The sequence below is a fragment of the Lepisosteus oculatus genome, chromosome 5, assembly GCF_040954835.1.
Source record: "Lepisosteus oculatus isolate fLepOcu1 chromosome 5, fLepOcu1.hap2, whole genome shotgun sequence".
Taxonomy (NCBI): Eukaryota; Metazoa; Chordata; class Actinopteri; order Semionotiformes; family Lepisosteidae; genus Lepisosteus; species Lepisosteus oculatus.
In genome coordinates, this window is record NC_090700.1 from 5,677,043 (window position 1) to 5,694,369 (window position 17,327).

At 42.8% G+C, this 17,327-nt stretch overlaps 2 protein-coding genes across 2 annotated transcripts; one reads left to right on the forward strand and one right to left on the reverse strand.

Annotated features, from left to right (window-relative positions):
• The first annotated feature begins 526 nt into the window (after positions 1 to 526).
• pdx1 (pancreatic and duodenal homeobox 1) lies at positions 527 to 7,564 on the forward strand. The gene is made up of 2 exons (XM_006628022.3): positions 527 to 1,083; positions 6,376 to 7,564. Exons 1-2 carry the CDS (start codon positions 681 to 683, stop codon positions 6,753 to 6,755), a joined length of 783 nt encoding a protein of 260 aa, XP_006628085.1. The 5' UTR covers positions 527 to 680; the 3' UTR covers positions 6,756 to 7,564.
• A 3,031-nt stretch (positions 7,565 to 10,595) lies between these two features.
• LOC102685036 (homeobox protein CDX-2) lies at positions 10,596 to 16,671 on the reverse strand. Its single transcript, XM_069189962.1, has 3 exons — positions 16,042 to 16,671; positions 12,879 to 13,024; positions 10,596 to 12,722 (listed from the first exon to the last, which is right to left on the reverse strand). The coding sequence occupies exons 1-3, from the start codon at positions 16,457 to 16,459 to the stop codon at positions 12,534 to 12,536; spliced, it is 753 nt and encodes a 250-aa protein (XP_069046063.1). The 5' UTR covers positions 16,460 to 16,671; the 3' UTR covers positions 10,596 to 12,533.
• Positions 16,672 to 17,327: the final 656 nt, after the last annotated feature.

Sequence of the window (17,327 nt, forward strand, 5' to 3'; positions counted from 1 at the left end):
CTCTCCACTAACTTGAGGCTGGTCTCTCATGGACACACCTATCGAATCAGAAATATACTGTAGTATGAGCCTCATGAAGAAACTCTGGCCGTGAGAGACACGGTAATGTATTAAATAGGAATACACCGTAAGTGCCAATATTAAGAATTGGAGGGAACCACGCCTTCATCAGGTATAATCTTTCCTTCTTTCCTTAATGTGTGACGGTCTGCGAGCTGGACAGCCAACAGCACCTCCTGATCTCCGCGGTCGAGTCTCCTGACACTCCAGGCTGCAGATTCCCACTTCGGGCGCTCCACGGGTATCTCTCCACCTGGATTCTCGGGGCGGGGGCTTGACACATAGGTCTATCTCAGTGCCTGCTTGTAAACGTTGATGTTTGCCCAAGCGATTGATTGGCACACGGACAGATTTTCCATTATTATCCAACTGCAGGGCAGAAACGAGAGAGGAAGGGGGGGGATCCGAGCTGCTGGAAGTTTGTCATCTGACTTTCTGTGCGGAGTGAAACCAATAGGTGAGTGCTGTGGCTATCACATGGCGGCGCAGACACACCTATATGGGCCTATAACGTGAGACCTGCACAGGCGCAAGCCGAGGGGGGACTGGAAAGATACCACCCGCGCCTCGTCCAGCCTGGCCAAATACATGCTGGCGTAGAGCCCTCGGCACCGGCAGCCATGAACAGAGAGGAGCACTACTATGGCTCGGCTCAGTTGTACAAGGACTCCTGCGCCTTCCAGAGACCACAGAGCCAGGACTACAGCCACAGCCCGCCGCCCTGCCTCTACATGGGCAGACAGCAGCAGCAGGGGCCCTACTCCGCGTCCCCCCTCTGTGGTCTCGAGCAGCCCAGCCTTCCCGACATCTCCCCGTACGAAATGCCCCTCATGGGAGAGGACCCCGGGGTGTCACCCCTTCACCACCCTCCCCAGCAGCCCCCGCCGCCCCACCAGCAGGCCGGCTGTTACGGGGACCCCGCGGACCTGGCGTTGCTGGACGAGCGCAGCCGGTTCCAGCTGCCCTTTCCCTGGATGAAATCGACCAAGTCCCACGCACACACCTGGAAAGGCCAGTGGACAGGTAAAAGCCTCGTGTCTCGGCATTATGCGCAACACTTGCTCCCCCTGGATTATCAGAAGAGCCGGTTCGGTTTCCCCGTCCCAGCCGGGCTCCGCGTCCGGCACCTGCAGGTTGCGTGGCGCTGAGGCTTGGAGAACTTGTTGCCTGCGTGTGTCACCCAGTTCCGAGTTTTGTATCCAAAAACCTACCGTGTGAGAGAGCAGTCCTTGTACTGGAGGGGGAAAGAAATACCCGCAGGCCTGCGTGCTGAAACAGAAGCGGGTTCTTCGAACGGGGAAACGATACAAGAAAACCGTAGTAAAAAGAAAAGAGATATAATAATGTAGATCAGAAATGTACTGTACATACTGCATTTACTGCATACTGCAAACTGACACAAAAGTAAGCACTAATGATGACAATGTATACCTTTATATACGTTTAATTGATCTATTCATGACGTTCTAAGTGTTTTCTTTTCCTTAACTTGAATTCAAGCGCGGCTTAGTTACAGTGTATAAGAATATAGGGCCATTGTTTTATCATTGATTGGCAAAAATTAAATTTCTGTATTAATCTAGACACTTGGCCTGTATGTGCCTGGACCAGTACAGGTGAGCTCATTAACGTCTGCATTATCCCGAATCCAACTGGAACAGAACGAGGGACAAGTACTGTCACGGACTCGACAAATTCTCTGAATGTGTCAACTGTGCGTTAGGATCCATTTAGCTTTACATCCATAACAAAACGTAGAATTAAATTATCAAAGTATGAATTGCACTCTCACGAAAAATTGAACCAAATAGTCTAAGAGAAAGCGATACAGAGGTAAAAACAAAAATCGGGCTAGCAAGCAGCTCTCTTATGTGCACAGTTATAGCTTCCAGAAGGTCTTTATTTAATACGTCCCTATCAGTTGTTGAATAAAGGGACTTGGTAATACACATCAAGATTTTAAATAATGTGAGGTCTATATCTTCGCGTCTCTTTTGAAATCCATATGTACAGTTCTCTGTATAGGCCCATACACATTGTAAGAGCTTCAGCGAGTTTTAAAAACACTCCAGCTCTTTCCAGATAGGTGCGGATTCGATTATAGTTTTCTAAAAGTTTCAGGAGCGAAATATCTAAGAGCTCGGGTTAAGAACTCGCAGGTTTCGCACTGAAACAAAGTAGAGCTTTTTATCCACACATGCCTTGCAAGGCACAGAATGTATTCTGTCTTATTGGTTTAAAAGGCCATCCGTTTTTTATTTATTTAGCACTAACAAAATATACGCATTTATGTCTTCGTTTTTTTTATCTGCTTCTGTATTCATTCAAACGTCCATTGACCTAAAATAAATGTACAAGTGAATCATATTGAAAAAACATCTATAACAAGAAAAACAGTAGCGGTAACACGGAGAAGAATTAGCCCTTACAGGGCACTGCCAAAACAGTGTGCAGGTTTCGATAGCATTATTGCAGTGTGGATCCAGATAATTTCAGTATTGTTCCTTTAGGTTCTTATCGTACAGTGCGTGGTCTACACTTTCACACACACCTCTACTGTAAATACTGCATTGTACTTACTACCTGTTCTGCTAGTCGGCTAAAAACGTGATTTTTTTTTGGAAGAAAACGGCACTGAATTCAAATAAGGAATCATTTTTTTTAAACACCCTGTTATGGCTTCTTAAAACCATTTACCGCAGTTTAATAATGACATATTTGTAGAAATCCTAAATTTGTGCTTTTCTTAGACTGATTTGGAGATTTTCACAGCTGGCATTTAAGTTGTAAAGTATTGAAGAAAAAGTTCGCAATTATAGTTCTAATAGCGTAATAATTCGTTTCAATTTGTTTTTTTTTGGCTGCAAAATTATTTATAATATAAGCAGTATTAAACACAATTTATGTCGTTTGATGAACAATGTATTAGTATTAGAATGCTATAAATGGGCGTCATAATGTGCATCATCGTGTATTGCAGTGATTGGCAATATTAGCCATCGTTATCTTTAAAAAAACAGATCATATATTTATACAATTACAAAACTAACCATAATATTAATTAACATTATGATTTACCCGAATGGTGAAAATACCAACAGTAACTACAATAAATTAAAAGCTGTTCTTCATGACGATATGCCTTTACTTATCTCCAGTGTGGATTTCAATATCTTGTAAAATGTCACATTTTTCAAATGAGCAACAGGTGACACATTTTAAAAGGGAAATCCCACCGAATCACGGCCGACAGCTGTCGGAACCAGCAGAAACGGAACTATTGTATTAAGGTTTCGTTGGCTTTAGCATGACGGTTCGATACCATTTCATATCCTTTTTGGAATAAAACGACTCGATTGTAAGTATTAAAGAAATGAAGTGAATTTGATTTTTAATATTCTCACGGCTTCCAGCGGTTGGCTGTTGAAAAGCACAGCAGTACTCATACAGGCTGCTGCCAAGCACTGAACTTTTTCCGAAATAAGTCTGCTTGGGGCAAATTTCTGAGTATCCCCTTGAGCAGGGTGGATCTCGGAGACTATGTGGAGACAAGCCTAATGGTTGTGGAACCATTAGCACTATGGACGGCTAGAGCGCCTTGTACCAAACTGCCCTTCACTCCGATCCCAATGGTGAGACCCGAGGTTCTGTCGTCGAAACGAGTCCAGGTTTATTCCATGCTGAAAGGAAAAGAGACGTCGAGTTTCGGCTGTGGAGCCTTCTTCGGGTGAAGTCTCCACTTCGTGTCTCTTCTTGTCAGCGTGGAATAAACCTACTTGTTCCTTTGTGGCCTACGCGTGCTGACGCAGCTCCCCACCCGAACTAGTTCTGACACCTTCCTGGGAAGAGTGCTGGTCAACGCAATCAAATTAAATTCGTGTAAATTATAAACGGGCGACTTGCATATTAAAGAAAGCTCAGTTATATTGCTTTAAATTGATCGCTCACCGTTCACTCCGGAATCTTTATTTTTTTGTGCGACGGTAAAACGCTTTATAAACACAAGTTCCTTTAAAAGGGTTACAAGGAGAAATGTCGTGTTTGGGCTGCAGTAACGTTGATTTCCATTGATTTCTAAATTTGTTTTCAATGTTGGTAGAAATCATTGTAGTCTAGGTGGCTAAATCGGCAAGTGTGAACTCAGGGGAATGGGCTGTAATTACGGTTATTGTTATTTAGTGGATGGTGTTTTTACTTTGGCATTTTTTGTTGTGAACAAATTGAGCTTTTATTTACATAACAATTAGACGCAAACCATTTTAGTTTAGCCATCGAAACCGTCGTAGAATTGATTATTTAATCACAGTGAATTGAACTTCTATATTGTCTTTTTAAAATTAGATGCTGTGTCGGAATAAGTAATATCCCGTCGGTCTGTGCGTCCGAGCCGATTTCTCTAAGTAAAAACTTAATACCCAATTCTGCACCGATTGGAAAAGTGAATACCCCAAGGCAGAAATTCCAAACGATTCATTAGGAAAATGACCTAATTTATTTTGGCCTGGAAACATGATTAATCTTTTACTAATGAGGCACGTTTCATTGGCTTTTAAAACGGCTTAATTTATCGTTAGTTTTTGCTTAATTTATTTTTACAATTGCAGCCATGGAATGTCTCATTCGGCAGGTTACGGTATAATTGATTGTCCAAATTCACTATTTTAATATCGAACCTGACCATTTTTAAAATCTAATCATATTACAAGGGTAATAAAGAGACCCGATCTCGGCCAATCACGATCCCCATATTAAAACATCCATCTGGGACATTTTAAAGTCACGTTTTGATCTGTTGCCTATAAAGTCTGGATCAACTTCATAGCAATGACAACTAAAATGTCTTAAACCTGTAGCTTTAAGAAATGCGCTTCGCAGCTCCGTTTGCTGTTCTTTTAAAATATCGCATAAAATATATACTAAATGCTAAAAAAAACACACACACGCTGAAGGCGATTCTTTTTCCCCCAGTCATACTATAATTTCGTATCTTTGAAATACTACCTTTGATGGGTGAAAAGACAACAGAAAATCACTGAGCAATTGAATGATGCAGTTTCTTACAAACTGAAGTTTAAATGCATTAGGAAATTCTACTTAGACGATTGCCATCTGCAATAAGGACTTAATGGAAATTAGGGACGAACTCCGTACATCTAGACACCAGAGCACTTTTCTTAATAATTAGTCGTCATGATTAACGCTTTATTTTTTCAAATGAATTATTCGAACGTTTTACCATGGTCTCTGCAACCCGTGGTTTTCGGAGTTGAAGCATTCGAGTTATCGATCTGTCGGTGAGCTCCGAATAACCTCACTGGAGCAGACTGTGCGCCTACTTACGAGTGATCACTTTTACGAGTTCTTACCCTTGTGAATGGATAGTTTCCTACACAAACCCCACTTGGTTGGAGCTCATCTCAGCCAGAAACATGGAGCACCAGCCAAATATTGTCTAAGCCCTCGGTTCTCACCCTGGACCTGGTGACACACACTGGGTTTCATCCCAGCCCCCCTTCATTAGATCACTGAAGCCTCAATTGATCTGAAAAAGGTAATTCTAGAATGATATATTTGCATTTTGTTTCGAGTCACAAGCCTGGGATTTTGTTTCGCTTACAAACTACAACGGTCAAAGCTCCAACACGCGTGGGAGCTGGGAACAAACCGTTCAGATTTCTTATTATCAAGTCAATGAAGGGTTTAATTGTGTAACTGGGGGCTCGGCTGGAGCAGAAATTAGCTGGTGTGTGCGGTGTGGTGCACCAGGATCAGGTCTAGGCCCCCCTGCTGAACTGTCCGGCGAAGCGGGTCTCAGGCAGAGGCTGGCGTAGAATCTGTGACTCGGCCTTGTTGCTAAAAAGGAAGAAGTCCAGGCAATAGTCCAGTCCCAGTGCCTTATGGAAAAGAAAACAAAGTTATTTTATAATGCACAGCACATTGTTTCATACAAAGTTAACAATCTCTCGGATGTCATCGTACTATCCAAAATAAGTTAAAAAAAATTCAAACACGCTGCCAAAAATATTTCACCACTGGCTGACAAACAACGTAATAATTATATTACATTCTGTTCATCCACAGACCAGACAAGACAGTTATCGTATACAGTATATTATCCCATTCATGTATAGCAGGGAGTCTCCCTTCACATAAAAGCAGCGCCCGCAGCGCGAGATTCCCGTGAGCACAGACCACATACACTGTAACAGGGCTTAGTCACAGAGTAGACCAACACCCCAGTTACCACAGCGGCTGCGCTGCTCACCGGGACTGGGAACTCCTGCTCTAAGCTGTTCTGGTGTCTCTGTGGCGCAGGTGGGACCTATATGGTGGAGCCGGAGGAAAACAAGCGGACGCGGACGGCCTATACGCGCGCCCAGCTGCTGGAGCTGGAGAAGGAGTTCCTGTTCAACAAGTACATCTCCCGGCCGCGCCGAGTGGAGCTGGCCGTGATGCTCAACCTGACGGAGCGGCACATCAAGATCTGGTTTCAGAACCGGCGCATGAAGTGGAAGAAGGAGGAAGACAAGAAGAGGTCGCGAAGCGGGGACCCGGAGCAGGACTCGTCCGTCAGCTCGGGGGACCTGAAGGAGGACACCTGTCCCTCGTCCCACGGGCAGCTGAGGGAGGCGGCGTCGCTCCGCTCCTCTCCCCAGCACAGCCTGTGCTCGGGGTCCGTCAGAAACCCCGCCTAAGGGCGGCAGGAGGCCGTCACCTGAGCGCTACCTGCCGCGGACTCCGAAGGCGAAGCGAGGCGGTGGACCTCGGCGCGCAGAAGTCGCTCTGCGGGCGGTCTTCTCGTGCCTCTTTGAGCGGTCTTCTTTAATTTATTTTTGTACGCTAATGTACGGTATTGATCCACTTCACGCTTTCGGAATTCGTGGACGTGCGGTGCCCGCGGGTTTCGTGGACGCGGCGCGCACTGCCCAGAAAAGTGAAGGAAAACACGGCCGCCACGCAACCGCCGCGGCGGTCCGTTCTCCAACAGCGTCATCCCTCGACAGGCGCTTGTATACAGGTGACCATGCTGTGCAGTTTACAGTGCCTAACGACTTACAACCTGGCCAATCGTCGTTAAATTCACTGCTCGTCCTAATACCGCACCCTCTCCTTCAAAGTGCCTTTCCTGCCTCTTTACCTTAGTTGGTATGGCCTGGTTACTACAGACAGGCTCAGATGTATTCTATCCTACTGCTGCTTACTATAATTATAATAGTAATTACTTTTCAGGCATCTGGAGTTACAGTGGGACTGTGATACTCTAACGGGGGTAGCTTCCCAGCCTCCGCCCGTACAATATAAGCCATTGGGCAACGGCTTGAAAATCAGTAGCTCAGAGAAACAACATCTACCGTTTTTCCGTCGTAGCTTGAGACGGAACAGTATCGGGACAACAAAGCGATAAACATCAAACCAGCTCACCCATGAAATGACGAAAAGCAGTTAGTAGTAGCAATAATGGCAGTGATATTTTGTTAAAACGATGTGAGATTGTAATCTCTATTTCAACAGCACGTTTTGTTTACCAACAAGACTTTTGTTTTGTTTTAAGGGTATTTTTTTCAGTCCGTTATTATGAAAGGACCATTGTTGTGCAGAAGGTGCATTTTGCATTGATTTAGAATACGTAAGTTATTTGGATCATCTACTATATATTACTGTGAGTATTATTGTGAATTGTGTTTTCCAATATCTGTATAGTGCATATCTTGTACAAAAATTATATTAAGTGTATATTACTTTGTTCATCAAATTGCAGTACTAAGTTATGTTAATAAAATTGATGGATGTTCTTATTATTCCTGGAGCTGACTGGATTTATACGTACTTTGATCAAAAGTTAATTTTATGTTGTGTTCTAAGACAGGGTAGTCAACATCTGTTTGATTGGTAATATCTGAGTGAATCAATTGATTTAAAGATCAAATCCAGATCCTATAATGGCCTGTTATCCAGGTTCTAAGTTTGACTAAGCCTATACTTAGTTCTCCCACAAATCATAACATTTCTTTTACAAACAAGAACACCATAACCCAAAAGTCTGGAGTTATGCGGTTTTTCAGTAAAAAAAACAACTGATTTTCACAACAATGAGGACAATGGGTCAACTATCCAGTTTTCCTTGATTCAGTGTGCCGTGTTTTTCAAGAATATCGGTACTGAAAACAAATCACAGTATTTATCCTAAATGCAGATTGGGAAGACTTTTGTGTTAAAAAAAAAAGAAACGGGGATTTTCCGACGTTTTTCGACATTTTAGGCCTTTTCTGTTTGACCTTTCAGCTTTCAGTAGTTCCCTCGGTTGTGCCTATGACTGACGTCGAAGATGTCCAGTGCTCTCCGTTGAAATTCGCAATAAGGTGTTATTTCATTCGCTTTTAAAATGTAAAAAAAATTTTTTTTTAAAGAGATGTAGAATTTTCTAAGATTTCTTTATTCAACTAAAACGTTAAAGGTCATTAGGTAGGCAATTTCAATACATATTTAATATTTTACAGCATGTGACCTTTAACGTGCAGCGTATGCCAGTGACATCGTGGGTTAAAATTTTACAACCTACAGTACAGCCACAGGTAGGTCTGTGCTTCACGGGAAAGACGTGTTGCGGGTACGGCTCAAACAACAATTCATGAAAATACATTTGCATTGTTACACATTCTGGTCTCCCTATCAGCACCGGTGGCAGAACGTGCCCGGATAGTTTGACAGGAGACACCTGCGAGCGGCTCTGCTTTGCTAATCGGCCCCTGCCGCTAAGTCTCCGTTGCTTTCATTTTTTTCCCGTTTGTAACCCTGGTGTTGTTTTCTGACATTGACATTGCTAGCAGGAAAGGCTGCTATCGGAGATGCAGATTCTTTTCTTTCGTCTTCCAGGTTCTCCACTTTCAGATATACAGTATACTGAGGTCTTAAAAGACCACTTTCTAGGCGGTGTGTCGGGTTCCTCAAACATGTCTGATGCTCTTCCAGGAAGCCAACATATCCATTTGTTAATTTCTTGGTCCTTATTTGTACCATCGACGGTTGATCTTCTCCTGTGTAGTTTTGCTTTCGTGCGTGTGTGATTTGGGATGGGGGGACGTGGGTGTTGAATTAAATCTACCCAGCAGTTCATAAAATATACTTTGTAGCAACAGTGTATTAAACCCTTTTAAAATGTTTAAATGTAAATTGAAAGGTACGGTCAGAGTTTGCACAGTGTTCTTCAAGGAAAAACACTGGGTAGCTTCTCAAAATATTACTTTAGAATTATAACGCTAATCATATTTAATAATGTATATATAAATTAAAATACTCTGAACACTGGTGTGCCTCCTTCTGATCACTGCAATTGTTATTCAGTCAGATTAACATCTCACTAGAAACAGTGCTGGTTAGGTTGGAGTTTTACACTTAAACCTGGACTTTGTTACATTTTAGGATAATATTTCGCTGTTAGTGTTGCAGCTTGGCTAGTTTATACACTACTGCCTCCTAGTGGAACGGCAGTATACTGCTGAATCCTACTAACAACCTGCCCACAGGCAAAGCTAGTTTCGTTTCATGAGAAACAGCTCCCAGTGAGAAAACCTATTGAATTTTGTGCAGAGAAGATAGCTTGTTTCATTCGTGTGTCTTGGATTGTTTTATGATGACATTTGGTTTAAAAGTTTATTTATTGTTTTGTAAACTACAGATCTTCTTGTTCGTCTGGAGATCATATCATAATATAATGAATATCATAGAGTGCCCGGATAACATTCAGATTCACTTTGCCTTTAAACTCAGAATGTCAGCAGTGACAGATGTGTTTCCACCCCTTACTCATAAATAATCTGGCTCCTAGAGGATTGTGCCAAGCCAGTGCCTAGCTGGCCAGAAACAGAACTACACCCTGGTTGGGATGGCCAGCCAGACACCCACAATTCAAGAACACTGATTAATCTAGCCAGCATGAAACCGGAGTACTGTAAGCATTCCCATACAAACTCAGAGAGAACACGCAGAGAGCATAGAAGGATCATCAACTTAAAATTCAGCCCAGGACCGAAGACTAATGAGGCAGCAGTACTTTGGAGCTCACTGACCCAGATTGCATCAAGGTGTACAAAATGCATTTATGAACAGAGGTATAACAAATTATTAAAAGGTTTCTTGTGTTGGTAATGCACTCTCTTTTGTTCGATCTCCTTTTCTTTTCTCTTTTTCAAATGTTCCTGACTTCCGGTTAAATCAGTCCTGGCCTTTGAACTGTTGAGCTCTGTACAAACACCCAGTGACTGGTCCCATATCTTTCAGGCATGTGACTGACGCTGTGCTCGACGGTAAGCTCAGCCAACACTTGGCTACAGTGCAGGACCGTATTCCTGGGCTTTCAGGTTATGTGTTGCAGAAGCAGTGTTAGATTTGCTTTTGAAAATCTGTAGCTGAATGCATGTGAAAATTGAGGGTAGACATTTTGTACAAGGACTGAGTGCAATACAGATTGCACATTTTTAACAATGCAATTGTGTTGGCAAAGAAGGGAACTGATTTCTCAGGACATGTACTGTGCATTGGAGGAAACAATGAATTTTATTTAAAGAATTGCAGATTCAGCAAAAAAAAGATGTCTAACAAACACCTCATTTGCCCATTACAGCCCTGAATCTGAACGATTGCTTTTCCAACTATGCAGACAAATCTCACAGAGGAAGCCAAGTCATTTGTTTCTGAACATACCAAACCTGGAAGTATTATTTTCAAAAAAATAAATTATATTGTTGTCAGCTTGAGTGGAAATATGACTAAAAACGTGCTTAAGCATTTAAACTTAAGAAATCTTCATCTTCAGGTGCTATATTATAATAGATTTCAAAACAAAACAATCATGAAATGTCATTCTTATTTTAATTTCTGATGTGTAGGCCTAACAGTATTGTTACACCACCCAACAGATGTTATATCAATTATCTAAGATACAATAGTTTCAAATCATTCATTTTGAACACTCTGAAAAATGAAATGGTAGAATGTTGTCAACACTAATGGAATAACAGTATTACACTTAAATACCAGGATGGGTTTAGCAATTACATTGTAAACACCGTTTGACTTGACATTTAAACCTAACACTTGCATCACATTCTTAGAGGAGCTGAGCTAGCGATTACAAGTATGTTAAGCACATTTCCATATTTTGGTATTTCATGGAAATATCTTCATGCTGTATAGATAAGTAAATCATATACATGATATTTTGTTTCTCTGCATATAAATGCACACAATACAGAAGACACTTTTAAAAGAAGGAACATATTTGACAAGGTCTTGGAATTGGTTGAATTGTTTTGTTGTATTTTAAAATGAGAATCAACTGGCAATTGTAAAATGCCAAGTGCAATCTTTGTACTGTATTTCCTGTTTTGAGCAATGATGACATAAAATAATATCTGCAGTCTGCTTGAACATGAAACTTTGTACACAAATGATGGTACACATTATGAAGTTAGAATATGCCTTAATGCCCATGTCCCACTGTATCCTTCAGTATCAAGACATCTACGTTTGTTGGCATTAGTGTAATATTAGCAAGCTGTCCCAGAGTTCACATTTTTTGATGAGGTATTCATTAAAAGTCTGAATTATACAGCACATAGGTTTGTTGAATATTATAAAAAATATAGTTATCACATATAAAATAATTTTCTAGCATATTTACACTTTAGCATTCATGTGTACCTTCATAAACAGAGGTACACTGCCAGTGCAAAGGTTTTCATGGTATCTGAAAAGTCAGCTCTCTGGAGGAGACCTACAGTACCTGGACTGTTAAGCCTGGTATGTTTTACAGAGCTGGTGTAGCTGTCAGTAAACGCAAGAAAATAAACTGACAACAACATCAAAGCGTGAGTAAACATTTTTTTTTTACAATTATGGCCTCTGCATATGAAAAAAAAACGAGCTTAATGACGATAAATATCTCTTGGGAGTTTAATTTAGCATCTGTAGTTCAGGGACTAGTTCATCCACTGCATTATTAAGCCCCATGAACATTTGACACTAAAGGAGTGCTGTTTTTTTTTAAAAAGGAACTTCCTACATTGTATTCAGAAAAAAACAACAACGGTTTCTTGATACGCAGTGTGACCATGAGCTGTGTTTCATCGGAACATGGCTCTGTTCACACCACTTAACATAACGCTGAGCAGCATTGAAACCGTCTACATGACTAGGGCTGGTTTCGGTTAAACAAAAGCTTTTCTGCTCCGAAGTGTAGTGCATCCCCGTTTCATACTTCAATAGAAGATATTTGATCGTTGTGGGGCCGTGTTAGGTTTTACACAAGCATATCCTACACGATCACTCCAAAGTGACCATTGCATTCTCATTAGTTACAGAATGCCCTTGCTGACGCAAGATGGACGATTTAACGAGGCTGTTTTGGACAGGGCCTTCAGTCTCTGGTGTTTCTGCCGGGCGCTCCCGGGCTGTGACCGCTCCGGGGCCGGGTGTTACAGGTGGAAGCGCAGGTGTTCCGCCGGAATCAGCTCCCCGCCGTTCGGGATTGTCGAACCTGCCACCGAGGCTGGGCTGGACCCTTCCGAACCGGGAGGGACCGACCCCGCTTCGTCTCTGAGCAGCATCGTCTTCCTGCTCAGTTTTCTCTCCTTGGCTCTTCGGTTCTGAAACCAGATTTTCACCTGTGTGTGGGGACAAATTAACACATTGTAAATCCCTACACACTGCATGGTAGGATGAGCACTATTGTTACAAAGGTGAGGGGGGGGGGGGGGGGGTCTACTTATCCGCCCTGTCTCGGCGCGCTTTTCTCCTGCGTGTTAGGGCGGCTACCTCACCTGTCTCTCGGACAGTCCTAGAGTCCGCGCTATGTCCGCCTTCCTTCTGATGGTGATGTAGCTGCTGAAGCGGAACTCCTTCTCCAGCTCCAGCCTTTGGTGGTCAGTGTACACCACGCGATACTTGTCCCTCGTTCTGGTCTTCCCTATAAATAAACAAATAAAAGATCCAGTCAGTACCGTGCGTGTCCTGCATGGGAGCTCGTCTTAATATATAAGAGTCTTTATGTCTTAACAAATTCGCCCGCCCTCACCCCAGGACCCGGACACAAAAATAAAGCATCTAACACACTTAAAGAAGGGTTCACTAACAGTAAGATCGTGATAAGGAGAAGATGCCCCTTACCATTGCACTCCTGTTAACGAAAATATTCGCGGCGTTTCTAGCAGAACTCGTCTTGACACACATTGCTTGTCCTCCGTCGCCTGACTGATTGTTCGTGCGTTCGAAAGCTTTTTTTTTTATTGCACGATGAAATCTATCAAATTCATTCAGGAAAATAATTTCGCCTTTGTAAAAAAAATCTGCATCTTTTTTTTAGGGGAAAAAAAGCGTTTCCTTTCTCGTCATTAAAGTGATTGCTGGAACGTCAAGCCTGTCGAGTGCTTTAGCCGGTTTCGTCACTAACATTAAACTCACTGAAAGATCGCTTTTATTTCTGAAATAAATAGCTCCTGGGTTGTTCGCTCGCTGGCACCGGCTACCTTTTCTGATCAGTTGCTTATAATGTATTCATTAATCGTTAAACGATAAATCAACCGAATCCCAGTTAGACTAAAAAATGGTATTAATCCCTATAAAACTTTCAAGACTCAAAACCGATGGTCCTCTGATGTGCATGATATATATTCAGTGACTATTTCACTCAAAAACGCGAATCAACAACCTCAGAACTCATTTAGAATAATCCAGGAAATTCTCAGGAATATGTTGTGCGTAAAATAAATTTATAGCAACAAATTACACGTCATTTCCGTTAAAAATAGTTTTAGGTATTTACACAGTCGACGTCCTGGAACAGATGACAGTTACTAGTGGATCAGATTATGTTAATACAGCAGCTTCTCGTGTGTATCACTGCACTTTTTACTCGTTACACGACTGTGTATCCGGGTGGACTTTGTTCAGCGCTGTAGACATTGTAAACTGCTTCTAACATTTGCCTGCCTCCCTGTTATTTCTGCCATTTTCGTTTCCACACATTTCTGTTACTATTATCTGAATATTTTCCCCTTTATATATTTTCTGAACTTTCTGTTGCAGGTTTTGTGAGGTCCCGAATAAGGGCACCTGCTAAACAAATAAATAAGAATAAAATACATTTTACCGATAGATTCTGTGCTTCTACGAAGTAAATTCTCCGGTGAACGAAAAACAAAAACTGTGAAGGAATAAATGTTGACTAAGACGTACATTTAGTTTTCCAGACGGACGGTAAATAAAAAGTTCTGGTTTCACTTGAAATCAGCTCAACCTGAGCCACTTCAGGGTGAGGTTTATTCACTTGTTACTTGCGAAGTCCAAAGTAAAATTAAAAATCTGAACTATTGAAACATTAAAGCTCAAACATTTTACACCGATAACGAACGGATTGTCCAGAGGGTCTCCCCGCAAGCGAGCGGACGGATCGCCGGCGATAATCGGCTCTCCTCCTTTCCCCTCCGGAGATTGATATGTGATTTCTGTTGTCCATTTAAACGCTGGAATTTAAAAGGTTTCCTACCTGTCAATTAATACCTGCGGTAAGTAAAAAAAACATCGTAATGTACAACTAACATCAAACATTTTTTTTTGTAATGAACAGTTTATCAGACACATTTTCGAATACAGTGATTAGCCTAATCTGGCTTTGACCCCTAGCTTGAGGGAGAATAGTTATAGTGTAAGCTTTTAATTGTACCCATCGGTCATGCTAATAAAGCACCTTGAATTGAATTGAATTGGAAGGGACAGACTACTCTGTAATTGAGGGGGGATGCAGAATTCGGGCTCCTGTTCACCCCCATAGCGAGAGACGCACCTCGTTATGGCTCTCTTATTTTATTCTCAAACAATGTCATCATCAGCGATGGACTGGGGTCCCGTCCAGGGTGTGCCCTGCCTCGTTGCTTGCCGGGTAGGCTCCGGCTTCTCGCGACACCGTATGGTATAAAGCGGTTTGGCAAATGACACGAGACGACAGTGTCACCATTATAAATAGGAAGGAGAAGGTCATGTTCGAGTCAGCCTTTCGAATCTTAAAACCCTAAATTCATCTCAACGTTAGAGGTACACAAGCAATGCAACTGTATGGAAATTGGCAGCTTTCGGCCACGGATTCAAGTTTTAATATTTAAAATGACTAAAAAAACAATTGTTTGTTGCAGGACGATATAGCATTCTCTAAAGAGTACACAATGGTGGTTAGTAGAAAACCCACAGAAAAAACAAATAACAGTAATAATACTGGAAGAACACGGCTCTGTCAGAGATAGAGATAGTGATTATAGAAGTGAAAACACCGAGGGACAACAAAACCTGAAGTGAAATGAAACAAAATGAAAGTTTTGAAAGTTGCGTGACTGAAGTCTTATAGGGCATGAATCTTATTCAATGTAAGAAGATGCTTGCAATGTATTTGTGAGTGACGTGTTCATTACCAGGGCACAGGAGCTTTCTGATTTATTGTTCACTGTACTGCGGCTGAAAATAACGGTTTCCTGGCGTTGCTTTACATTTTACGTTGGATTTGTTCGCGTCGGAGTCAGTGAGTGTATCGAGGAGATCAAGCCGCCTCTCGCACGCCGTTGTGTAAGACAGAGAGGGGAGGCGCAGTAACATTTTAGCCATTTCAAACATTATCCCGCAAACTTTGTTGTCGCATTTTTAAAATTGCCCATTGTTTGTTGCGGGAAATATTGGACGTATTGTTTTCCGAAGACCACTTTCTGATTTTATTTGTATGAAATCGGAACAAAACCAACTTGAAAATTCTTCTGACCACGAAGAACGCGCGTGATTGTAAAAGTAAGCGCCCACGCACTTTCCCGTTCCTGTTCAAACACTTCGACAGTCCCTGCAGCGTCTCCACTGCAGGAATGGAAGTCGCCCTTGAAAGTAATCGATTCTCTACAAGCACAGAAATAATGCCAACGGATTGTCGAAGGGGATTTCTTTTCTTACCTGAGCTGTTGTTAGCTGTCGGCGTACTCCGATTTGTCCACTGGTAACAATACGGGCTGTTGGCGTTAAGACACTCACTGGAATTGGTGTTCAGCGCCTGAACTATGCTTAGCTCTGACTGAGGCCCGGGACTGTACTCCGCCGGACAGTAAGCGGTCCCGGGTGATGCGTTCAAGCGGTACAAGCCATTCTGGAGTGTCTGGGGATAAGCACTCCAATCCTGGCGAGCTGGTCCGTAGTGCCAGGAGGTGGTTGTTTGAGTGGTCCCGTCCAGATTCAGCCCCGACACATGATACTGCCCGTATTCCGGGTATTGTGGCGGGTTGACGAAGTCTGGGGCACCAAGATAATGCCCTGCGCGTTTTACGGAACCTGGGTACATGTTCGCGTCTGTATCTAAAAGATGTCTTACGTGCATATTGGCGATGGGAATGGCGCCATCCCCGTTATGTTAGAAAATACTGAACAAAACAATTTCAGAACAGGTCAGCCCAGCTGGTCCTGTAAGATTTTTCGAGCGGTTTCTTCCCTGATGAACAGAGCCCATTGACCGATCCCCACCTGACAGAAACTGTTTACAAAGATCTGATTAGACCTCCAACGGCAGGTGACGTCAAGTCCTGTGGAAGAACTCCCACCTCACACACACACACAAAGAAAGATTTGCATTTTACAAAGATAAGACGTGAGCAACTAAATATCCCGATTTTATTGCTTAAGAGCTTCCTCGAAGGCTTTACAGTCTGTGCGCACTTTGGCCCGACCAGCAGACTCGAGCTGTTTGAAGAGGAAGCGCTTGATTTCTGCGATTTTGCGGCGCCAGGAGCCGGGGTGGTGAAACAGGGAGAGTGCCACACACCAGACGGCCAAGAAACTAAACACAGGGGATGGAGAAGCGTAGGCCCACCCGTTCTGAATCTTATCCGATCACTAATATATCCTCTTTGACAGACATGATCTCCCACCAAAACAACGCAATACGTTTTGACTTCAAAAGGAAAGAGAAAAGGGAGCATTAAGTGACCCGATTATTCACAGGCCGTCTCCTCATTTAGAGGCTTGTCCGCAGCACTGAGGCTCGGAGAGCAATTATGCCACTCTCTGTGTTCAGGTTTTTTGTTTCTTATTCTGAATCAGGAGTGTTTGCGATCTGCACGTTTAAAAGAGCGAAATCCGCGCCACGGATTGGAAGCACGCGATAGGCAGTCGATCCCCGGAAGGCCGACGGCTGTCCAGCGGGCTGCTGAAGACTCGGGCAGTGCCGGCAGTCGTTGTACACCAGCCTT

Bases quoted from the DNA above. Each gene is read 5' to 3' on its own strand.
- pdx1 (XM_006628022.3), top strand. From the start codon at position 681: ATGAACAGAGAGGAGCACTACTATGGCTCGGCTCAGTTGTACAAGGAC. The intron at 1,084-6,375 runs GTAAAAGCCTCG...TCTGTGGCGCAG, and splicing joins CTGGAAAGGCCAGTGGACAG to GTGGGACCTATATGGTGGAG.
- LOC102685036 (XM_069189962.1), bottom strand. From the start codon at position 16,459: ATGCACGTAAGACATCTTTTAGATACAGACGCGAACATGTACCCAGGT. The intron at 13,025-16,041 runs GTAAGAAAAGAA...GTTTATTTATAG, and splicing joins GACAGCTAACAACAGCTCAG to GGAAGACCAGAACGAGGGAC. The intron at 12,723-12,878 runs GTGAGGTAGCCG...CCCCACACACAG, and splicing joins TAGGACTGTCCGAGAGACAG to GTGAAAATCTGGTTTCAGAA.